Here is a 25629-nt window from a genome sequence, read left to right as displayed (position 1 = left end):
GTATCTTGTTTTTCGTTTGCTCCACTTCCCTTGCCCCTTGCACCCCACTAACAGGAAAATTCCTGGTGGTCAAAATGGCTGTAATTCTTTTTGTATACCCGGGCTTAATTCAATAGGAATTGGGATAAGTTTTCAATATGTAAAAAATTTGCACTGTGAAAATTTATATTTTAAACTCTTTCTACAACTTTTCATATTTGAAGAACATATGGCAGGAAGTGGATGCTTTTGATGAAGTCAAAAGAAATTCTTGTGAATTTTTGTAACTTCTATTGCTAATTAACAAGGAGGTGGCCGCGGGAGTTTTTTTTTTTTTTTTTTTTTGAGACGGAGTTTCACTCTTGTTGCCCAGGCTGGAGTACAGTGGCGCGATCTCAGCTCACCGCAACCTCTGCCTCCCGAGTTCAAGCGATTCTCCTGCCTCAGACTCCCGAGTAGCTGGGATTATAGGCATGCGCCGCCAGGCCCCGCTAATTTTGTACTTTCAGTAGAGACGGGGTTTCTCAGGCTGGTCCGAACTTCCGACCTCATGTGATCCACCCGCCTCCGCCACCCAAAGTGCTGGGATTACAGGCGTGAGCCACCGCGCCCGCGCCAGGCGGGAGCTTTAAGTCTTAATTTTATCTTGCTCTTCCCCCGACATCGTGGTGGGAGGGGAACCTTCTTCATATCTGGGCGCTGGCCTCTCCGGGCTTGGGAGACAGGAACTCAGTGATCATAGAGCTGGCCGAACGCCGGGGTAGAGGGGACAGGAAGTTGTTTTTTTCGCCCCCGCCCAGCGGCCGCATCGCATCTCAGCTGGTTGGCTTTGGTGGGAGCTCCCATCAGACTTTCGTTTGGCCCTAGGACTTGGTAGCCCCGAAGTGTGGGCTCTCTCCAGTACCAGACTCATTTCAGTACCAGCCTTTGGGAAGCCGTGTGAATACCTCGGTCTCTTAGCCACAGGGACAGAATGGCGGCCTGACGGAGCCGCGGCGCCGGCCAAGTCGCTGAGGCGCGAGCTGGAACCCCCAGACCAGCTCAAACGGGAGCCAAAACTCGAAGCTTGGAAGAATCAGCAGGAAATGGCGGATGAGGCGTTGTTTTTGCTTCTCCATAACGAGATGGTGTCTGGAGTGTACAAGTCCATGGAGCAGGGGGAGGTGGTGAGTGCTGCCACACGTCCTTGAGGTCCTTTTGCGGTGACACACTTTGTTTCCCCTCAGTGCTTTCCTTCAACCCCTGTCCCATCGCCACCCGATGCCTCCCGAGGTGTACACAAAATGGTCCACCTCCAGGTGTCCTAAACCCTAGAACCTGTTAGTTGTCTCCTTTGAACCGTCATCTTTCATCGTTTTCTCTTTCGTATCTTCTATTTGATTCCTTTTTGTCTATTCCCATACGTTTGTCTTGCACGCCACAGATTTTGGTACTTTTAGTGTTGTCCCTGCCATTATTTACGAGAGGGTTAACTGCAGAGCTGATTTTGGCACCCCTGCTTAGTTTTGCTGGCACCTCCAGCACTTGAGCCATGCACTGGACAGACCTGTCCCAACCTGAGAAGCCTGTCCCTCCTTCCTCATTCCTAATGCTCAGTACAACTCCACACAACTTGAGAACTGAAGCCTAATGAAGGTTGAGTTTGCAAGGGAAAGTTTGCAGGCGTTAGGATAATTAGGGAACATAATTTAAATTAATTATTTCAGAAAGTATTTATTTAGTGCCCTTATGTCAGAGCGATTTCTAGGTGCCAGGGATGTAGTAGTGAATGAAACAATGGCCCCATCCTTGTAGAGATTATTTTTTTTAAATCTAATTTAATCCTAAATGTGATAGTATGTAGCGGTTACTTCTAATATGTGGGAGTGCTTATTCAATCATTGTGGGCCTGTCACTGCTGACACTGCTAGATAAATAAAATAATACTCCTGCCGCACAGTATTTAGGGAATAGTGATTTAATGAATAGTTAACACTGAGTATTGGCTGGTAGAATCATGGAGTTGTAACGGATTTTAGAAATACTCCAAAGTCATGCTCAAGTCAGGAGCCCTTTCTTTAATGCTATTGATAAAAAATGAGTGGAGAGTGGGGATAGGAAATGTATCCTAGGCAAAGATAAAGAGGTAGAGGTGTGAAAGAGTGGTGGATTTAAATACACTTAAGCATTTCTTTGTGACTAGACTGAATAGAGAGTGAGAAGACTTGAGAGGTGAAGTTAGAAAGCTTTGTGTAATTAAAGAATTCGGATCTTTTCAAGGGAATATTTTTAAGGAAGGGAATGATGTGGACCATTTGCATTTTAGAAAAGTAATCCAGTGTTTGGGCTAGACAGAGAAGATCCTTGTAGAGGGAAAATCCTTTATTACGGGAGTCACTGCAGGAGATGATGACGATCTGAATTAAGACAGGGATAGTGAGAAAAGGAGATAACAGATTTGAAAGGTAGAAAGTGGAATTCTGTAGGCCTTGTTTAAGGATGGGAGTGGGAGTTGAAAATTATCGTCAGGTTTTTAGCTTGAGCAGCTGGGTTGGATGGTGGTACTGTTAATCAGAAAAGGGAATAAAGGAGAAGAAAAAAATAAGGAGGTAAGATAATGAGTTATTTCGGGGCAGGTTGAACTTTTGAGGTGCCTGTATGACATCCAAAAAAAGGTACTGCCATTTTGCACAAGAAGGATAGGCAGGATACATTTGGAAGGTTATTGGAAATGAAGCGAATTCTATTCTTATTCAAATGACCCATCTATAATCAATATTTTTTTCAAGTTACGAACTTCTGACTTTATTATTGACATCAATGTTTACTGTTTGTGCAAAGCTAGCCTTCCTTTTCCCTCTAGAACAATTAACACACCCCTTCTACTTTTTTATCATAACCCCCCGGTCCCCCCAAACCACTTCTGTATTCAGTTCTCTTTATTCTCCCCTCCCTTCTTACCTTCCCTCTTCTTTTTTTTTTTTTTTTTTAAGATGGAGTTTTGCTCTTGTCTCCCAGGCTGGAGTGCAGTGGTGTGGTCTCAGCTCACTGCAGCCTCCGCCTCCTGGGTTCAAGCGATTCTCCTGCTTCAGCCTCCTGAGTATCTGGAATTACAGGTGCCAGCCACCATGCCTGACTAATTTTTTTTGTATTTTTAGTAGAGACAGAGTTTCACCCTGTTGACCAGGCTGTTCTTGAACTTCTGACCTCTGGTGATGTGCCCGCCTTGGCCTCCCAAAGTGCTGGGATTACAAGCGTAAGCCACTGCGCCTGGCCCTTTTCTGACTCTTGTCTAAAATAATATTTTTTCTTCTTTTTAAAATATCTTTTTTTTTTTTTTCCAGTGAGTTAATCCTAAATAAAATGAACAGAGCTGTTCTAGTCAGGCCTAATAATTTTAAGAGCTGGGCTAATCGTACAAGAGAAAGGAAGTTCATAGTTTTGAATCATTTAAGCTAAAAATAACTTTTTCTACTGCAATGTATTTATGATGGGAAAATTAAAAGTACATAATAAGCAAAAATTATATAAAAACAGTTATGTGGTAGTCTTCATAATCAGAACCCACACTGAAATACGGGTATATGAGGGTTCACATTAGTGTCCATACTTTGAGTGTGCTTGAAATTTTTCATCATGAAAAATGTAAAAGATACGTAATCCTGTCATCCAGAGGTGATTTTTAGAGATTTTTTTTCAGACATAAAAAGATCTGTAAAAACCATGTTGTTTATGTCTGAGAAGACCTATAAAATCCATTTCTCGCTGACAGGATTATGTGTCTTTTTTGTTGTTGTTATGAAAAGTTTTTTTTTTTTTTTTTTTTTTGGAGGGTTATTTGGTCTTTCTCTGTCCCCCAGGCTGGAGTGCAGTGGCGCGATCTCGGCTCACCGCAACCTCCACCTCCTGGGTTCACACCATTCTCCTGCCTCAGCCTCCCGAGTAGCTGGGAATACAGGCGCCCGCCAACACGCCCGGCTAATTTTTTGTGTTTTTAGTAGAGACAGGGTTTCACCGTGTTAGCCAGGATGGTCTCGATCTCCTGACCTCGTGATCCGCCCGCCTCAGCCTCCCAAAGTGCTGGGATTACAGGCTTGAGCCACCGCGCCCGGCTATGAAAAGTTTTTTTAAATGAAATAAAGTTTTATAAATTTTCAGTATAGTAAAATAAACTTCCATAAGATTTGAGGTGAGATAAAGAAACAGTATTCTAACCCTCCAAATCAAGGTTTTTCAAACTATGCTTAAAGAGGAATTCTCTTAAAATGGACTAATTGGGCATTTCTCAATTTATGGTGAATGGATTTTGAAAGGCTAATGGATAAAATGTTCTCAAGTTGAATTTTCCTTAAAAATTTGGTGCCTACTCAAAAGTGCATGAACAAGTAGCAAAATTAAGTAGTAGGGCTTAATTCAAAAGCTCATGTGATCATAGTATTTGAGAGTGTCTGCATATAAGCATATTGTAACTGCCCAATGGGTTCTTCTTCCCCGCTGCCCAGGTAGAGCTGATCTATCAAGACAGGACAATTGCAATAAGGAGTTTATGTAGAGCTGCTAAATTGGAGAGCAGAATTTTATTGCTCAAATCAGCCTCCCCAAACATGCAGAGTCTAGGGTTTATCAAGGATAGTTTGATAGGCTGGGGGCTGGGGAATGGGTGCTGCTGGTTGGTTGGGGATGCAGTTACAGAGGTGGGGGCCAGAGGACCAGTTGGAGTCATCCGAAATGCAAAAGTCTGAAAAGACATCTCAGAAGGCCTGTTTTAGGTTCTACAGTAGTGATACTACTTACAGGAGTAATTGGGGAAGTTAACAAATCTGTGACTTCCAGAATAATGTCTGGTTATCATTTAACTACCTACATTTTAGCAGAATTCAGGCCCCTCTCATAATCCTAACCTTATAGTCTTTCATTAGTTTTGCAAAGGTGATTTAGTTTCAGGAAGGGCTGTTATCATTCTTGCTTTAAGATTACACTATAAACTAAATTTCTCCCAAAGTTTGCTTGGGCTGCATCCAGGACTGACCAAGGGCAGTTTGGAGGTTAAAGGCAAGATGGAGTTGATTAGGTGAGATCTCTTTTACAGTCGTGATTTTCTTACTGTTACAATCTTTGCAAAGGTGGTTTCAATAGTTCCTGCTAATAAATATGTTCCTAGGTGATTCTACAGAGAGCAGATTATTCCAAAAAGAGCATCATGATTTACAGACACTTATTCTAGCTGAACTTTTTTTTTTTAAGAGATGAGTCTCTGGGTTATTGTGGTGGCTCACAGCTGTAATCCCAGCACTTTGGGAGGCTGAGGTGGGAGAATTACTTGAGCCCAGGAGTTGGAGACCAACCTGGGCAACATAGTGAAACAGTGTCTCTATTAAAAAAAAAAAAAGAGCCTGGACACAGTGGCTCAGGCCTGTAATCCTAGCACTTTGGGAGCCCAAGGCAGGCAGGTCACAAGGACAGGAGTTCCAGGCCAGCCTGGCCAACATGGTGAAACTCTGTCTCTACTAAAAATGCAAAAAATAGCTGGGCGTGGTGGTGCACGCCTGTAGTCCCAGCTACTCGGAAGGCTGAGGCAGAAGAATCACTTGAACCCAGGAGGCGGACGTTGCATTGAGCTGAGATTGTGCCACTGCACTCCAACCTGGACGACAGAGCAAGACTCCATCTCAAAAAAAAAAAAAAAAGAGAGAGAGAGACACAAGGTCTTGCTCTGTCATGCAGGCTGGAATGCAGTGTTGGGACTTTGGCTCACTGCAGCCTTGACCTCCTGGGCTTAAGTGATCCTCCCACATCAGCCTCTCGAATAGCTAGGGCTGTGGGCATGCTACCATGTCCAGCTAATTTAAAAAAATTTTTTTGTAGAAACAAAGTCTTGCTGTGTTGCTCAGGCTGGTCTCAGACTCCTAGTCTCAAGTGACCCTCCTGCCTCAGCCTCCAACGGTGCTGGGATTATAGGCATGAGCACTGCGCCTGGCCTCATCCTAAGCATGTTCGAGAAGTGTGGAGAATAGCAGAAAAGCCGAAGATAGTGATATGTACAGTAATAGATGTATGTACAGAGTTTTATGACAGCCTAGGGCCTAACGAAGTTTCAGGGAAGGCATCTGGGAGAATGTAATACTTGAGCAGAATTTAAAGAATGTGAAGGCCAGGCACGGTGGCTTATGCCTGTAATCCCAGCACTTTGGGAGGCTGAGCTGGGCGGATCACAAGGTCAGGAGATCGAGACCGTCCTGGCTAACACAGTGAAACCCCTTTTCTACTAAAAATACAAAAAATTAGCCGGGCATGGTGGCGGGCGCCTGTAGTCCCAGCTACTTGGGAGGCTGAGTCAGGAGAATGGCGTGAACCCAGGAGGCGGAGCTTGCAGTGAGCCGAGATCACGCCACTGCACTCCAGCCTGGGCGACTGAGCGAGACTCCGTCTAAAAAAAAAAAAAGAATGTGAAGTCTAGGGAATAGCACATACAAAGGCAGGGAGACAGAAGAGAACATGGCACTCTGGAGTTGCTGCAGAAATTTCAGAGTGGTAAAAGGGAAGGATGTTTGTGAATCTGGTTAACTAGTCAGGAGTGTTTAAGGAAAGGACATAACCATGATGCCATGCTAAGGAGTTTGGACTTTATTTTTTGTTTGTTGGTTGGTCTGTTTTGAGACAGGATCTGGCTTTGTTGCCTGGTCTAGAGTGCAGTGGCTGGATCTTGGCTCACTGCAACCTCTGCCTCCTGCACTCAAGCCATCCTCTTACCTCAGCCTCCCGAGTAGCTGGGACTATAGGTGCATGCCACCATGCTCACCTAATTTTTGTATTTTTTTTAGAGATGAGGTTTCACTATGTTGCCCAGGCTGCCCTCGAACTCCTAAGCTCAAGCAATCCTTGGCCTCCCAATGTACTGGGATTTACAGGCAGGAGCCACTACATCAGGCCTGGACTTTATTTTGAAGGAAGGGGAGCAGGTACTGAAATTCCAGTAGAGAATAACATGATTTTTTTTTAGACGGAGTTTTGCTGTTATTGCCCAGGCTGGAATGCAATGGAATGATCTTGGCTCACTGCAACCTCTACCTACTGGGTTCAAGCAGTTCTCCTGCCTCAGCCTCCCGAGTAGCTGGGATTACAGGCATGCGGCACCATGCCCAGCTAATGTTTTGTGTTTTTAGTAGAGATGGGGTTTTTCCATGTCAGTCAGGCTGGTCTCGAACTCCCGACCTCAGGTAATCCGCCTGCCTTGGCCTCCCAAAGTGCTAGGATTACAGGTGTGAGCCACCATGCCTGGCCGAGAATAACATGATTTTTTTTAGAAATCTATTTTAGTAGAAGTTATACTACCAGAAATATAGAAGATGACACAAAGTAGGAAAAAATGAGACAAGACCAATTGGAAGGCTATAGCTAAAAACCAGGAGAGAAATGATAAGGCTTTACTTAAGAAGTAAGGGTAGAGAGAGAAGATGAATTTTGAAAAGCTTGTAAAAGATAGGCTCCAACGGACTACAGTGCATGGGGGGTTGGGAGCCCAGGGGTGAAGAAAAGGGAAGTTTTCTGGTTGGAGTAACTAGGTGAATGGTGGTGCCATTAATGAAGTTAGGAAATTTTGGAGGCAGAGCAGGCTGAAGACATTAATAAAATGAATATCATGTTGAATATGCATGCTTCGAAGTTCCTGTGGGACCACTAGATGTCTATGCCCAATAAAGTCTGTACTAGAAACGCAGATTTAGTAGTCACAGCACCATAAGCAGAGTGCGTGGTTCCTTAGACGAAAGTTTAGCAAATAATAAGGCCTATGGTTTCCTTACTGGGAGACGAACAGCCTTCAGAATATACAAAAATCCCTGCCTTTTTGGAGCTTTACTTTAGCAGAGAGGGGAGCAAGGGGCACATGGGCAGTGTAAAATAGTAAAATGTATAGTATATTAAATGGTGAAAGAAATTCTGTGGAGACAGATTAAGCAAGGAAGTGGGACTGAGCATCAAAATCAATTTTTAGAAGGCTTGTTAAAGCTGATTAGTGGCCCCATACCCAGAGTTTCTGATTAAGTAAGTTGGGAGTGGGACTAGAGAATTTGCAAGTTCCCATGTGATGCTGATGTTGCTGGTCTTTTTTTTTTTTTTTTGGTGACGGCGGAGTCTTGCCCTGTCACCCAGACTGGAGTGCAGTGGCATGATCTCGGTTCACTGCAGTCACTGCCTCCTGGGTTCAAGCGATTCTCCTGCCTCAGCCTCCTGAGTAACTGGGACTACAGGTATGTGCCACCATGCCCGGCTAATTTTTTGTATTTTTAGTAGAGATGAGGTTTCACTGTGTTAGCCAGGATGGTCTCGATCTCCTGACTTCGTGATCTGCCCGCCTCAGCCTTCCAAATGCTGGGATTACAGGTGTGAGCCACCACACCCAGCCAATACATTTTTAAAATCACTAGGATAGAGAGTTGCCAAAGGGGTATGATGTTGCACTTTTAAGTAAGATGGTTAAAATGGGCCTAAGATGGTGACATGAGAGTAGACTCAAAGGAAGTAAGGGAGTTGGTTGTGTGAATATCTGGAGGAAGAGTTGATGCAAAAGCCCCTGGAATGTGCCTGGCATGTTTAAGGGACGAGGCAGAGTGAGTCTGCAGAAGGTTGAAGCCAGAGAGGTATGGGGTCTGGATTGTAGAGGACAGTCCATCAGTCTTCCATAGGATTTGGATGTGTTCAGCATAGAGGTAGTATTTCAAGCCTTAAGATTGAATGAGATTGTCAAAGGAAGAGCAAAGCAATCTCATGATTTAAGGCAAAGTACGATAATCAGCTAAGACACTGAGAACTGGGAAGCCTGGATGATTCTGAGACATTTTGAAGCAAGGAACAATAGAACTTAGAACAGAAAGCAAATGACTCAGGGGGAAACATCAAAGGTGATACCAGGTTTTATAACCTAGGAGAGAAGAATGATTGAAATGGGGATAAAAGGGAGACGAAGAGTAATTAGGAAGAGGATTTGATTTCTGAAAATCAATTATGAGCAGTAGTTCCCTGTTTATCCTATTGCCTTGTGAAAATGATTAGTACTTGCCAGGTGCAGTGGCTCACACCTGTAGTCCCACTGCTTTGGGAGGCCAAGCCAGGAGGATATCTTGAAGTCAGGACTTTGAGACCAGCGTGGGTAACAGAGTGAGACCCCATCTCTTAAAAAAAAAAAAAGAAAAAAGCCAGGCATGGTGATGTGCCTGTAGTCCTAGCTACTTGGGAGACTGAGGTGGGAGGATTGCTTGAGCCCAGGAATTTAAAGCTTCAATGAACCATGATGTCGCCAGTGCACTGCAGCCTGGGCGACAGAGCAAGACCTGTCAAATAAATAAGTAAATAGCAGTTTGGTCCTTTGTTGGAGGAACGTCTATTCTTTGCTTGGACACTGCGGTTTTTCCTTGGGCAGCAGAAGCAGTGTGGCGATTGAAGAAGTGACCTAAAACTTTGAGGTTAGGTAGAAGCAAATGGCCCAAGCCAAGACAACTGCTTGTAAATCCACTAGTGGGAACCCCTGCTCCTAACAGCAGGGTATTAATGCTGCCAGAAAAAAAGTGTCCCCTCTACCAGTCTGGTGAAGAAACCTCATTGCTACGGGCCTGGGGACTGTGGCACTTCTAGAGATTCTCATTACCAGAAATTGACCTAGCTTCTCATCTGGAAGCTGCCTTTCCAGAGGTTGGTGAGAGAGATCACCCAGGATTTCAAAACCAACTTGAAGTTTCAGGGCACAGTCATTGGGGTGCTGCAGGAGGCTAGTGAAGTGTACCTGGTGGGTTGGTTTAAAGATGCTAATTTGTGTGCCATCTATGGTAAGAGAGTTGGCTCTCATGCCCAAAGACATCCAGTTGGCTCGCCAGACATGGAGAGAGCGAGCTTAAGTGAAGGTAGATTTTAAGGCATTTTATATAAATTCTGTAAAATACTTTGGTTTAATTTGTGACCTTTTGGTGAGAAATTATTTATAATATGTTGCATTTGTGCTTAAGTCATTCCGTCTTTTGGGATGAATGTGAAAAGTGACTGTTCATAGACCTCAGTGATGTAAGCACTGTTGCTCAGGAGTGACAAGTTGCTAATATGCAGAAGGGATGGGTGACATTTCTTGGTTTTCATGACGCATGTTTCTGTATATTAATGACTTGTTAGGTAGCTATTAAGGAATTAGAGTTGATAAATAAATGTGTATAGGTTTCTTTTGCAATATAACTGGTTATGACTTGATCCAAGTGTTTAACATTTGGGGCTAAGTCTGACCATACATTACTGTGATAGAATGTGGGCCTTTTCAGGGGTGAAGATACAAGCCTTAACCACAGTATAACTTATAGTTTCCTTAAACAAAAAAACAAAAACCTAGCATGGAATACATTATGTGCATTTATAATAGCTATTTTAAATATTGTAGTGTCAACATTTAAAAATAAATTGTTTTACATTCACAAATGGTGGGGAGTCTTGTCATTAAGGTGTGTGTAACTTAGAATCCACTTGGTTTTCTCCTAACTGGACTGCATTCGTTTTCATAGTAGTAAAATGTTATGTGTATTACACCTTGCATAAGTCCTCATTCTACTACGTGTTAACTAACCCTCTAACTGATAATGCAAATGCTAACTGTGGGATTTTATTTATAAGAACTCTAGAATAAATACCAGTTATTCGTACCAACATCAGCTGTTACTAATATTCTGAAGTAGTGCAACTTTTCATTGTGTTGTGGTTGGTCTCATAAGTAGGTTGGATTTTTCTCCTCTTCTAAGACAAAACAATAGTGAAATTATTTTCTTTCTCTTTTCTCTCTTTCTGTCTCTTTCTCTCTTTCTCCCTTCCCTTCCCTCCCCTCCCCTCCTCTTTTCTCTTCTCTTCTCTTCTCTTCTCTTTCTTTCACAGGGTCCCTTGCTCAACCTGTTGCCCAGGCTGGAGTGCAATGACATGATCATGGCTCACTGCAGCCTCAGCTGACATGATCATGGCTCAGTGCAGCCTCAACTTCCTGGACTCAAGCAATCCACCCGCATCAGCCTCCAAAATGGCACATGCTACCATGCCCAGCTATTTTATTTTTACTTTTAGTAGAGATGTGGTCTTGCTATGTTGCCCAGGCTGGCCTTGAGCCATTGAGCTCGTGATCCTCCTGCCTTGGCCTCCTAAAGTGCTGGGATTACAGGCATGAACCACTGCGCCTTGAGGGGTTTGTTTGTATTAAAAAACTTGGTGTCGGGGAGGAGCACAAAGCTTCAACCCATTGAACCTCTGCCAATTAAGATGGTGTTGGGTCAGGTTACATCTGGTTACTATCCTGGGAGAATCACTTCTATAGAGATGGCCTTCCAAGTGGTTTTAAAATGTATCTGTCTGTCTGAGTGCGGTGGCTCATGCCTGTAATCCCCGCACTTTGGGAGGCCAAGGCAGGTGGATTGCTTGAGGTCAGGAGTTTGAGACCAGCATGGCCAACATTTTGTATTTTTGTATTTTCTCTCCTAAAAATACAAGAATTAGCCAGGCATAGTGGTGGGTGCTTATAATTCCAGCTACTTGGGAACCTGAGGCGGGAGAATCACTTGAACCCTGTAGGTGGAGGTTGCAGTGAGCCGAGATGGCCCCACTATACTGCAGCCTGGATGACAGAGCGAGACTCCATCTCAAAATACATTTAAAAAATGTATCCTTCTATTGAAGTTTTTAGGTTAATTATGTATATGTTGACTAAATTATGAATTAAGTTGTTTATCAAAAAAATAAGTAAAAAGTAAGTAAAGTAAGTAAAAGTAAAGTAAATTAAATAAAATCAACCTTATAATTCACTTTTTCTTAAACTGTTTCAGGGAAAAAAAGTATAAATGTTTACATTAATATTTTTAGCCAATCTTGTAAAACAATTTCTAGCAAAACATCCTAGCATTCTAAACGTATTTAAAACTATTGTTTTTTAAAATAGGAAAATGGACGATGTATTACTAAGCTGGAAAACATGGGGTTTCGAGTGGGACAAGGATTGATAGAAAGGTGAGCAGGTTGGATTTGAAAATTTTCTTGCAGGTAGGTTATAGACAAAGATGATCTATTTCAAAAGATTGCATAAAACTTGAGATATTTTAATTTTAATTCCTGAATGTTATTTCTTCTCTTTACTTCAAAAATTAAAATTTCTTTTTAGATCCAATGCCATTTAACTCGTTTATTCAAATTTTATTTTAATGTTTAAAGAAAATATATATTTTATATATTTTAGACTTTCTTCCTGAAGTTATTTTAGACTTTCTTCCTGAAGCTACTGAGCAACTATCTAAAATCTTACTGCATTTTCAACTTAAGATCTACTAGGTTCTTTAACCTGCATAGAATTTTTAAGTACATAGGATTGAAATAACTATAGTCTATGTTTATGCATGTAATTATCGTTGAACTTATAAATCAGTTCTTTTTAGTATTTCTTTCTCACTACCTGAATAGTTAAACTCTGAATATATTTTATATAACAATGTCATGATAATGCTCAGCTCTTTGTTCTTTTGTGGTTTTTTTGATGTGCTAGAATGCATCGCACCTGAAATTTTGGCTATAATGTTAGACTAATTTGAGGCCTCATCATTTATGTAACAATGTGAATCTGTTGAGATGGGATCATGTTGCTTGGTGCTCATGACTTTATTAGTGTTAATAAATGTTCAGCCAGGTGTGGTGGCTCATGCCTGTAATCCCAGCACTTTGGGAGGCCAAGGTGGGAGAATCTCTTGAGCTCAGGAGTTTGAGACCAGCCAGGGTAACAAAGTGGGACCCTGTCTCTACAAAAATATACAGATTAGCTGGGCATGGTGACATGTGCCTGTGGTCTCAGCTGCTAGGGAGGCTGAGGTGGGAGGATAGCTTGAGCTTGGGAGGGAGGTAGACGTTGCAATGAGCCGAGATCATGCTATTGCACCTCTAACCTGGGCAACAGCCAGCCAGACCCTGTCTCAGAAAAAAATTAAAATTAAAATTAAAAAACCCAATAAATGTTCAGTGCTGTTCTGGCATTTGGAAATTAGTTAATAATTAGTCCCTCTTGCTTTTTTTGGAGGATAAATACTGTATTACTTCTAGTTGATCTTTTTAGGTTTACAAAAGATACTGCAAGGTTCAAGGATGAGTTAGATATCATGAAGTTCATTTGTAAAGATTTTTGGACTACGGTATTCAAGAAGCAAATCGACAATCTAAGGACAAATCATCAGGTAATTAAATAATTAAGGCCTATATTTTAAAGTCCTTTAACTTAATATAAATATCGTATTTTAGTGACTTATTTAAAACCTAATTTATGGTTAACTTTGGAATATTTTTATGTTATCAATAAGTTATTAGTTTTTTTCTTCTAATAGTGTGAGCTGAATAAAGACAAAGGGACAGTTATCAGTAATGATAGCTGTTCCTTTTACCCAATTACATGCTATGTTAAGTTTTTTAAAGTAGCAAAAGTCAGGGTGAGAATAGCTTTTAGTAATTGGTTCCTTAGTTACTGTTAATTAGTGGTAATAATATGCAGAACCACAAATATATCACCTTTCTGTCTTTAGAGTCATTTCTCTTTTTGAAGAAGAAGAATTTGGATTATTTTAATTATTTTTATATACAGAAAACTCAACAGTGTACATTTAACCCAGTTTGGTGCCAAGTTCTTTAGCCTTTGCCTTTTCCTGCTTGGCAGTTCAAGCTACAGACTTGAGACCCAGGAGATTGCCTCCCCAGTGACAGCGGATTTCATTGTGTCTGTCGTAATTGGTTCTGATAGCTTCCACCAGCTGAACCTAAGCTCCATTTTCCTCCGAGTTAATCTGTGTAAAGGCGACAGTGGTGCAGGTCTTCTTGTGGACTAGACATCCCAGTCTTGCCTTCCCCTTGATAATGCGGTAAGGGACCCCCATTTTATGACACAAGGCAGGCAGGAAGACAGCCACCTTGATGGGATCCACATAGTGTGCAGTCACCACCAGCTGAGCCTTCTTATTCTCCTCCAAGGTGGAGATGGTGTTAACTCCTGCTGGGAGGACAAGTGGTCTCTTTGTGGGGACATCCCCTTTGCCTGCAGCTTTCTTTTCAGCCTGGGCCAATAGCCTCTGCTTATTTTCTTGCTTTGTCTTTGGTCTGTACTTGTGGGCCAGTTTAAGCAGCTAAGTAGCTATTTGGCGGTGCAGGACCTGGGTGAACTGGTTAATTGTAGGAGGCACTTTCAGCTGCTTACAGAGGATGGCTTTGTGCCACTGCAACCTGATATAGCAGGGCCATTTCACAAAGTGAGTGAGGTCCGTTTTGGATGGATGTCCTGTCCAATGCCAGAATTCTTAGGCCATTTCTCAAACAGAGGATTCACCACTTTCTTTTTTTTTTTTTTTTTTTTTTGAGATGGAGCGTTGCTCTATTGCCCAGGCTAGAGTGCAATGGTGCGATCTTGGCTCACCGCAACCGCCGCCTCCTGGGTTCAAGCCATTCTGCCTCAGGCTCCCAGGTAGCTGGGACTACAGGCATGTGCCACCACTCTGGCTAATTTTTGTATTTTTAATAGAGGTGGGGTTTCACCATGCTGGCCAGGCTGGTCTCGAACTCCTGACCTCAAGTGATCCTCTTGTCTTGGCCTCTCAACATGCTGGGAGTACAGACGTGAGCCACCACGCCCAACCAGGATTCACCACTTTCTTGGCCTCCTGTTTCTTCATGACAGCAAGGGCCAGAGCCACCTCCTTCCCCTTGGCCTTTCCTTTTGGCATCTTGGGTGGCAGGAAGAGATTCTTTGTAGTCATTTCTAAGTTCTAATTTATAGAGCATTTTACTCTTAAATAACTCCTGGATTATTACTGCCGTCATATTTCTTACTCTTAAAAGATTTTCTTACTACAAAATTAATAGATTACATAGAAAACTATGTATTTATTAAAATTTTAAAAGGGAGACAGAGTCTCGCTTTGTTGCCCAGACTAGTCTCGAGCTCCTGGACTCAAGTAATTCTTTGGCCTCAGCCTCTTGCATAGCTGGGATTATAGGTATGCACCACCACTCCCAGCTTCATTAGATTTTATTTTATGAACTTCAAGGAAATACTTAGAGTAGATTTGGAATTTTGATTAAGTAAAAAATTAAAGAAATGTATCTGGTACTCTCAATAGGATAATTCATTTATTTATTTATTTTTAATTAGAGACAGTGTCTCACTATGTTGTCCAGACTGGTCTCAAACTCTTGGGTTCAATGGATCCTCCCTCCCTGGCCTCCCAGAGTGCCGGGATTACAGGTGTGAGCCACTGTGCCTGGCCTAGAATTCATTTTGTACCAACTTTAGCTTGGAATTACTGGAAATGCTAATAGGAAGAAATGACTATGATTTTTTTACTCTTTAGACATGATTTACTTATATATATCAGCTGGCTGGACATGGTGGCTCATGCTTAGAATCGCAGCATTTTGGGAGGCTGAGGCAGAAGCATTGCTTGAGCTCAGGAGTTGGAGACCAGCCTGAGCAACATAGTAAGAACCTATTTCTATAAAAAACTTAAAAAAAAATTTCACCAGGCACATTGGTATGTGCCTGAGGTTTCAGCTACATGGGAGGAGTTCCAAGGATACAGTGACCTACTACACCTTTGCCTGGATAACAGCGAAATTCTGTCTCTTAAAGAAATAAAGCTGGGCACGGTGGCTCACCCCTGTAATCCGAGCACTTTGGGAGGCTGAGGTGGGCAGATCACCTGAGGTCAGGAGTTTGAGACCAGCCTGGCCAAGGTGGTGAAACCCTGTCTGTACTAAAAATACAAAAATTAGCCAGGCATAATGGCGCACGCTTATAGTCCCAGCCACTCAGGAGGCTGAGGAAGGAGAATTGCTTGAACCCGGGAGGCAGAGGTTGCAGTGAGCCTAGATCACACCACTGCACTCCAGCCTGGGTGACAGAGCAAGACTCTGTCTCAAATAAACAAATAAATCCGGGTGCGGTGGCTCACGCCTGTAATCCCAGCACTTCAGGACTTCGAGGCGGGTGGATCACCTGAGGTTGGGAGTTCAAGACCAGCCCTGCCAACATGGAGAAACCCCGTCTCTACTAAAAATACAAAATTAGCTGGGCGTAGTGGCACATGCCTGTAATCCCAGCTACTTGGGAGGCTGAGGCAGGAGAATCGCTTGAACCCGGGAGGCGGAGGTTGCGGTGAGCTGAGATCAAGCCATTGCACTCCAGCCTGGGCAACAGGAGTGGAAACTCTGTCTCAAAAAAATAAATAAATAAAAATAAAAATTAGGTCGGGTGTGGTGACTCATACATGTAATTTCAGCACTTTGGGAGGCTGAGGCGGGAGGATTACTTGAGCCCTGGAGTTCAAGACCAGCCTAGGCAACATAGGGAGACCCCCTTTCTACAAAAAATTAATAAAACTAGCCAGTGTGGTGGCGTGTGCCTGTGGTCCCAGCTACTCGGGAGGCTGAGGCAAGAGAATTGCTAAACACCCAGGCATGTGAGGGTGCAGTGAGCTGTGATTGCACCACCACGCTCCAGCCTAGGCAACAGAGTGAGAGCTCATGTCTAAATAAATAACTATACAAACAAACAAACAGCTTATTTCATGTGGACATATATTAATGATTCCATCGTACTAGACTATGAGTTTTTAAGGATAGGGACTATGTCTCATATAGTCTTTTTATCTTCAGTCTATAAAACCGTTCAGTAGATATTAGTGTTTTGAAGATACTGTACTCGTAACTCTTCAGCTTGAACATTGCAAAACTCCTTCATTTAAACAAAATTTGACCAGGCTGGGCACGTGAGCTCGTGCCTATAATCCCAGCACTTTGGGAGGTCAAGGTGGGCAGATTGCTTGAGCCTAGGAGTTTGAGACCAGCCTGGGCAACATGGCAAAACCCCATCTGTACAAGAAATATAAAAATTAGCAGGGCATGGTGATGCACGCCTGTAGTCCCAGCTACTTGGGAGCCTGCGGTGGGAGGATTGATTGAGTTTGGGAGTTGGAGGCTGCAGTGAGGCGTAATTGTGCCACTGCATTCTACCCTGGGCGACAGAGGAGACCCTGTCTCCAAAGAACAGAAAAAGAAAACTTGGCCAATGGGAAGGAGACTTTTAGTAACTTTAAAAAACACTTAAATTGTTTCATAAGAATAAAATAATTTGAAGGACTGCTAGCTACACTGACTGGATGTTTTTTCTGTTTTTGGAACAGGGCATCTATGTACTTCAGGACAACAAATTTCGCCTGCTTACTCAGATGTCTGCAGGAAAACAGTATTTAGAACATGCATCTAAGGTATTTAATGGAATAGAAGGTTGGGGTTTCTGTTAATAGTAGGACTACAGGGAAAAGTACAATGCTAATCATAGCAAACTATTGAATTAAAAATATGTTTTAAGGTGTTCTTTTTTGTTTAAAGAGTTTTCTATGAAATGAGAGACATGTTACAATAACACTAAACTGTAGGTAAATAGTCATAGAGTGACCAATTAAAGAAACACAGGCCGGGCGCTATGGCTCACGCCTGTAATCCCAGCACTTTGGGAGGCAAAGGCAGGTGGATTACCTGAGGTCAAGAGTTCAAGACCAGCTTGGCCAACATGGTGAAACCCTGTCTCTACTAAAAATATGAAAATTAGCTGAGCATTGTGGCGAGCGCCTGCAGTCCCAGCTATTCGGGAGGATGAGGCAGGAGAATCACTTGAACCTGGGAGGCAGAAGTTGCAGTGAGCCAAGATCGTGCCATCTTTGCATTCCAGCCTGGGGTACAAGAGCGAAACTCCATCTCAAAAAAAAAAAAAAGAAAAAAAAAACAGTATAAATAACAGTGAAATGTAGATGTGTGGTAGATCACTTTTTTTTTTTTAAGACAAAGTCTTGCTCTGTCATCCAGGCTGGAGTGTAGTGGTGCAATCATGGCCTATCTTGACCTTGACCCCCCAGGCTCAAGTGATTCTCCCACTTCAGTCACCCAAGGAGGTAGGACTGCAGGTATGGACCACCATGCCTGGCTAATTTTTTAAAAATTTTTTTAGAGATGGGATCCCACGATGTTGCCCAGGCTTGTCTTGAACTCCTGGGCTCAAGTGATCACCTCACCTCGGCCTCCCAATGTGTTGGGATTACAGGTGTGAGCCACTGCATCCGGCCTGATTGCGTGTTTTCTATATTTTTGGGGTATCCAGGCTGTAATTACATTTTTATGGTTAATGTGTATATTTTCTCTCTCTTTTTTTTTTTTTTTGGACGGAGTCTCGCCCTGCTGCCCAGGCTGGACTGTAATGGTGCCATCTCGGCTCATTGCAACCTCCACCTCCTGGGTTCAAGTGATTCTCCTGCCTCAGCCTCCTGAGTAGCTGGGATTACAGGTGTGCGCCGCCACCATGCCTGGCTAATTTTTTGTATCTTTAGTAGAGACGGGGTTTCACCATGTTGGCGAGGCTAGTCTCAAACTCCTGACCTCATGATCTGCCCACCTCAGCCTCCCAAAGTGCTGTGATTACAGATGTGATTACAAAAGCCTCCCAAAATGCTGGGATTACAGCCTCCCAAAGTGCTGGGATTATAGGCAGCACCTGGCATATTTTCTCTTTTTTACTAACTTCTCAGTTTAATATTTCTTGTTCTCACTTAACTTTTTGGGATCTTGGTTTCTTCAGCTGTGAAAAGAGTAAGTTGGACCAATTCAGTGATTTCTAACTATTTTGAGTTATGGACATCTTTGAGAATTGGAACACCTTTCCCCATAAATACGCACATATACATGGTTTTTTATTTTCATAGGGGTCACAAATTCCCAGATTAAGAACTCTTGGGATAAACAATCTCTAAGATCTCTTCCAGCTTAAAATTTCATGACTCAGGTCTAGGTACTTATTAGTACCCATTTATGTATATTATTTATAAGATAATATTTTATATTATTCGTAGATAATGTAGTGTGTTGAACGTCATGCAGTATAGATGTGGGTAATCAAAAATTCCCTGAATTGCTAATTTTTCAATCCAGTTCTTGTCATGACTTTTGGTTTTGTAGCTCAGCCCTATTCCCTTTCTTTGTTTCTATATGACAGGGTGTCTCAACATCCAAACTGTTGATACTTTCAACCAGATAATTCTTTGTTGTGGCAAGCTGTAAGTCTTGAACAAGTCAAGATTCTTGGTTGTAAATAGAGGAAAGAAATTCTGCTTGTAAGCTAACACAATTGATAAGCTCAAAAAATAGGCAATAACCAGGGTAGGTTAAGGCAGCCAGTAAGATAGCCAAGTCACTCCACAGAAAGTATACTTAGAATCCTGCAGGCAGCATGGACTGTAGACGCAAACTACCTTTACTGCCTCCAGAACTAATTCTGATCTGTTTCTGGCTTGTTTTTGTCACTGACTCTAGATTCACAGTCCTGGACTGGAGTACTTAATTGGCTGAGCTTAAGTCTTTAGTCCTACGTCCATGCTTTAGTTTCCAGGGAGCTGGGAAATCTATCAATATTTTTCAGTAATTTGAACAGTTCTTCCAAAAGCTTTTTTTAAACAGGAATGACTTACTGATGATAAATCATGTAATGTTGTATTTATCAATAGCTTTACTATTTTAGTAAATCCTTACTATTTTTAATGATTTTTTTTCCTTTTAGTATTTAGCATTTACATGTGGCTTAATCAGAGGTGGCTTATCAAACTTGGGAATAAAAAGTATTGTAACAGCTGAAGTGTCTTCAATGCCTGCTTGTAAGTTGAATTCACTTTTCTTACAAATGTTTTAGTAATTTGTTTTCAGGTCTGGTTTTTTTTTTTTTTAATTTAACTGAGAGGAAATTTAAAATGCTGAAACTTGCATTTTAGTTTTATCAGTGTAACATTTAGTGTAGTAATATGTAGCATACTATATTCATATTCAGTAATTTTTGAATAATGGACTAAAATCCAAATTTATAAGACAAGGGATGATTTTTAACTTTTCTAAAGTTATTCAAACTTTAACTTTTTTAAAGATATTCTTCTGAATATCTCCTGCAGTGTTTAATTTCCCTAGAACATTGAAAATGCTATTTTTTTTTTTTTTTTTTTTTTGAAATGGAGTCTTGCTCTGTTGCCCAGGCTGGAGTGCAGTGGCGCGATCTCGGCTCACTGCAAGCTCCGCCTCCCGGGTTCACGCCATTCTCCTGCCTCAGCCTCCCAAGTAGCTGGGACTACAGTTGCCTGCCGCCATGCCCAGCTAATTTTTTGTATTTTTAGTAGAGACGGGGTTTCACCGTGTTAGCCAGGATGATCTCGATCTGCTGACCTTCTGATCTGTCTGCCTCAGCCTGCCAAAGTGTTGGGATTACAGGCGTGAGCCACCGCGCCCAGCCTGAAAATGCTATTTTTAAACAATTGTTTGGGATATATCTATTATATCAAGCTAAGTAAAACCAAATACTCTTTTATCACTAAATGTCTCCCTAAAGATCTTTTCACCAGAGCTACCAACCAAGAAGAAAATGGACTTGAGCTTTATTGTATTTCCTTTCAATTTACAATGATCATTAGCCATGAAATACTGTACCCAAATGTAGGATTCATAAAGAAAAACAAAAGTGCTTACTCACAAACCATATAATCATCCCATAAAAATAGAATTGACTGGCCAGGAGTGGTTTCTCACACCTCTAAGCTCAGCACTTTGGGAGGCCAAGGTGGGCGTATCATGAGGTCAGGAGTTTGAGACCAGCCTGGCCAATATGGTGAAACTCTGTCTCTACTAAAAATACAAAAATTAGCTGGGCGTGGTGACGGACGCCTGTAGTCCCAGCTACTCAGGAGGCTGAGGCAGGAGAATCACTTGAACCCAGGAGGTAGAGGTTGTAGTGAGCCAAGATCGTGCCACTGCACTCCAGCCTGGGCGACAGAGCAAGACTCCATCTCAAAAAAAAAGAAAAAATAGAATTGACTTTATTGAATATTATGAAGAATGAGAAAAAGTTTTTGACATAGCAGATTCCTTGACTGAAACTATTTCCTATGTAGAACAGAAAATTGATGTTTAGACTTGTTTTCTTTGTATCTAAAATCAAAAAATTATTTGTATTTTTTTTTTTTTAGGCAAATTTCAGGTGATGATACAGAAGCTGTAGAACATACTGAAATGCAAGGCTTCAACATTGTAAAGAGATAAATTATTCATGTAAAAGTATTTCAAGTAGTGATGATTTAATTACATTGTTCGATGTTTGTACAGGAGTAAGCATGTATTTTTATCAATTTAACACAGATCAAAGGAGATAAAGGGACATTCTGCCATGACATACACTTAACCAAAACTATTCAAAATGAAAACCTGATTTCAAATAACCAGACACCAAGATGTAGGGCCCTTATTTTCAACCTTTTTATTTGGTTAGAGTGATATGTATTTAGTCATAGATGGAGAAACAAAGCTCAGGGTTTGTTGAATTAGCAGGAGAGAAAATTATGTACCAACAGAATTATTTGTGATAAGAATGAACAAATTTTGTTGAAGTATGACTTTGTTTTATTTTAAAAAGCAAACATTCTAATTTTTTTATTTTATTGCTTATAATTTATTAAGAATGTTTACACCTGTATAAGGGTTTCATATATACATTGTATGTGTATATATATAAATACATATATGACTGCCTAAGTTGTTTATAAATTTAATTTCGCTTTAATAGGTTTCATTCCTTCAGCGCTCCATTAATGTAATCAAAATGAAATATAGATTAGTTTAAATGTAAATTCAGTGACTCTAGGGCCAAAGAATATTAGGTATGTTTGGAAAGAATTTTTGTATTTATTCCTGTTACAGTTTTGACTTTCAACTTCTCTCCCCATGCATGGAAGTCCTGGTAAAGGGTCTAACATCTTTATTCCCTTTTTCCTCTTCCAGCTGAGCAGAGTTGGATAATTGAATTAGTCATTCTGACATTCTTTGGACCGTGTCATCTTAGTGGTTTGGGGTCAGTGCTCATCTGATATATCTTTCTTATCACCTCTTCTACTTACTTTCTTTTACTTAAATTATCTGGCATAAGCAGTTATCTCCAGCTTTTGTTAGAACCTTGCATGTTGATTACTAAAACTATACTTTGTTTCCCATTTATTTATTACCCTTTTGCATGTATTTGTGTGACAGGGAACTCTGCAGCAGGGAGTGAGTGACACACCAAATGAGATGTTTCACTGGGTACTCTGCCATAGAAATGGCAGATTAAGAAGATTGACTAAACCAAACATTATATTAAAAACACAAAATAAAAACTATAAAAATGTACTTTAGGACATTAAAGAAAACTCAAGTTAGAAGCATACCATTTTCCTTTCATGGAAGGGTACAGTATTACAAAGATAATTTGTTTAACTTGATTTATTAAATTCTAGTTATGTGCCCTATAATGATGTTTCAGTCAGTGACAGACCTCATATATGGCTGTGGTTCCATAAGATTACAATACTGTATTTTTACTGTACCTTCTTTATGTTTAGATATGCAAGTACTTACCATTGTGTTACAGTGTCCTACAGTATTCACTACAATAATATGCTGTACAGGTTTGTAGCCTAGGAGCAATAGGCCATAGCTTAGGTGTATAGTAGATCATACCATCTAGGTTTGTGTAAGTATGTAAGTACACTCCGTGATTGTACAATTTAAAATCTCCTAATGATGATGCATTTCTCAGAATGTATCCCCTTTGCTAAGCAATGCATGACTGCAATCCTAATTCTCACATGTTTTGGGGAAAAAATTTTAATTTTGAAAAAATTTAGGAAAGTTCCTACCAAATATACATATATAAAGTTTATTAAAAGTCATAATGACCCAGGAATAGCTAATGACACAGAGGTAGATCAAAATAGAACACAATAGAGAACTTCAAAATAAAACAGGTGTGGGAATTATGTGTGTGAAAAAGGTGGGTTCAAATAAGTTGGTTTGTTAGACATTCATATGCCTACCCATCAGCCATTTCGTTCTCCCTTCCTTGCTGACAAAGCCCCATTTTTTTTTTTCTTTTTTTTTTGGTCTAAAACTCTGTATGGCTACCTTGTGGTGTAGAATAGGGTGCTTCCGTAACCTAGAGAGGGTGAGTGTTGATTAGATTCTGTGCCAATCATGGTAATTGGTTTACTTGATCATTTGATGGAATCTCGGCTAATGAGAAAAAGGAAGCCTGAAGGTTTTGAATAAGAAATTTTCTGTTGCTCTTAACAATTGATACAAGATAGGGATTTGCTGGCATCCCTCTTCTCCTTCTCAGTGAAGATATGTGATATGGATGTTTGAAGCTAATCTGCAACAGCCTTCTGATGGCCATGAAAGGACAAGTATGGAGATGAAAGTTATCACTCTGAGGATAGCGGGATGTAGATAGAAAGCACCTGAATTGTGCTTCTGAATTAACCAATCCGGGAACTGCTTTACCTTTGGACTTTTTGTTATGTGAGATATTCTTTATATTGTTCCATTCATTTTGGGTATATGTATATTGTTACTTGTAGCCAAAAAGAAACCTCTCTTAGTAGAAACAAAGGGAGAGTTAGGTTATTCAAAAAGTAGTATGGGACAATTGAACACCTTTTTCTGCGGGAGTAGGTGGGGAGAAACTTAAAGGTTCACTTGTAAAACAATAAAGTACTATAGAAAATATGATAATACTTCTGTGATTTTGTGGTGGAAAAGGCCTTTCCAACACACAAGTGTAGGAAATCATAAAGGAAAATTGTAAAACAAAACAAAGAAATGTAGTAAAATCACTTCAACAAATACTGTTGGGAAAACTGGACATCCACATACAAAAGAATGAAATTGGATTGTTGCCTTAATGCCGTACATAGAAATCAGCTTAAGGCCGGGTGTGGTGGCTCAAGCCTCTAATCCCAGCACTTTGGGAGGCTGAGGTGGGGCAGATCATGAGGTCAGGAGTGCAAGACCAGCCCAGCCAAATAGTGAAACCCTGTCTCTACTAAAAAAAAAATACAAAAATTAGCCGGGTGTGGTGGCGGGCGCCTGTAGTCCCAGCTACTTGGGAGGCTGAGGCAGGAGAATCACTTGAACCTGGGAGTCAGAGTTTGCAGTGAGTTAAGATGGAGCCACTGCATTCCAGCCTGGGTGACACAGTGAGACTCTGTCTCCAAAAAAAAAAAAGAAATCAACTTAAAATGGATTGAAGATTTAAAAGTAAAATCTGAAACTATACAATCCTAGCAGAAAACACAGAGGAAAAGCTTCGTAATGTTGGTTTTGGCAATGCTTGGATAAGACACCAAAAGCAGGCAACAAAAGCAGAAATAGACAAGTGGGACTACATCAAACTAAAAAGATGCACAGAAAGGACAGTGAAAAGTTCAACTTAGGGATGGAAGAAAATTTTGCAAGCCGTATACACTCGGCCCTTTCTATCTTGACGGTTCAACCAAGAATTCAACCAACCTTGGTTTGAAATATTTGAAAAAAACAAACAAACAAAAAACAAAGACAAGGCCGGGCTCACGCCTGGAATCCCAACACTTTGGGAGGCCAAAGTGGGCAGATCACCTGAGGTCGGGAGTTCAAGATGAGCCTGGCCAACATGGCAAAACCCTGTCTCTACTAAAAATACAAAAATTAGTTGGGTGTGGTGGCACATGCCTGTAGTCCCAGGTACCCAGGAGGCTGAGGCAGGAGAATCTCTTGAACTGTGGAGGTGGAGGTTGCAGTGAGCCAAGATCGTGTCACTGCACTCCAGCCTGGGTGACAGAGTAAGACTCCATGTCCAAAAAACAAAAAGAAAACCAAAGACAATATAAAACACATTTTAAAACTACAGTATAACAATGATTTACGTAGCATTTACAGTGTGCTTGGTATAAGTAATTTTTTTCTTCTCTGTATTGATCACGTGGTGGGTATAAGTAATCTAGAGGTTTTTTTTTTTTTTTTAAGGCAGAGTTTTGCTCTTGTTGGCCAGGCTGGAGTGCAATGGTGCAATCTCAGCTCACCACAACCTCCGCCTCCTGGGTTCAAGTGATTCTCCTGCCTCAGACTCCCAAGTAGCTGGGATTACAGGCATGCGTCACCACACCCGGCTAATTTTTTTGTATTTTTAGTAGAGACATGGTTTCTCCATGTTGGTCAGGGTGGTCTCAAACTGCCGACCTCAGATGATCCACCTGCCTCAGCCTCCCAAAGCGCTGGGATTACAGGCGTGAGCCACCGCACCCAGCCTAGAGATGATTTAAAGTATATGGTGGTGTGGTGGCTCGCACCCGTAATCCCAGCACTTTGGGAGGCTGAGGTGGGCAGATCACCTGCGGTCGGGAGTTTGAGACCAGCCTGGCCAATATGATGAAACCCTGTCTCTACTAAAAATACAAAAATTAGCCAGGTGTGGTGGCTGGTGCCTGTAATCCTAGCTACTTGGGAGGCTAAGGCAGGAGAATCAGTTGGACCCGGGAGGTGGGGGTTGCAGTGAGCCAAGATCTCACCACTGCACTCCAGCCTGGGCGACAAGAGTGAGACTGTCCCAATCAATCAATCAAGTATACAAGAGGGCAGAGCAGGCCAAGCAGGCTGGGTGCATTGATTCACACTTGTTAGCCAAGCACTTTAGGAGGCCAAGATGGGATTGGTTGAGCTCAGGAGACCAGTCTGGGAAATGTGGCAAGAGCTCATCTCTTAAAATAAAAA

The 25629-nt window shown here is 41.5% G+C and overlaps 1 protein-coding gene and 1 pseudogene across 3 annotated transcripts; one reads left to right on the top strand and one right to left on the bottom strand.

Moving 5' to 3' along the window:
• The first annotated feature begins 778 nt into the window (after positions 1–778).
• TRAPPC6B (trafficking protein particle complex subunit 6B) lies at positions 779–25109 on the top strand. Of its 3 annotated transcripts, none has more exons than XM_032135126.2 (6): positions 779–1145; positions 11909–11976; positions 13067–13184; positions 17172–17255; positions 19595–19688; positions 21850–25109. In XM_032135126.2, exons 1-6 carry the CDS (start codon positions 1065–1067, stop codon positions 21933–21935), a joined length of 531 nt encoding a protein of 176 aa, XP_031991017.1. In that variant the 5' UTR covers positions 779–1064; the 3' UTR covers positions 21936–25109. The 3 variants fall into 3 exon arrangements, with proteins under 3 accessions (XP_031991017.1, XP_031991020.1, XP_031991025.1); XM_032135129.2 differs by lacking the exon at positions 21850–25109 and adding an exon at positions 21042–21599; XM_032135134.2 differs by lacking the exons at positions 17172–17255; positions 21850–25109 and adding an exon at positions 21042–21599.
• On the bottom strand, positions 13505–14714 carry LOC116456357 (large ribosomal subunit protein eL8-like; annotated as a pseudogene).
• Positions 25110–25629: the final 520 nt, after the last annotated feature.

Source organism: Hylobates moloch, unplaced genomic scaffold, assembly GCF_009828535.3.
Source record: "Hylobates moloch isolate HMO894 unplaced genomic scaffold, HMol_V3 SCAFFOLD_16, whole genome shotgun sequence".
Lineage (NCBI taxonomy): Eukaryota > Metazoa > Chordata > Mammalia > Primates > Hylobatidae > Hylobates > Hylobates moloch.
This window is presented reverse-complemented; position numbering and strand designations above follow the sequence as displayed.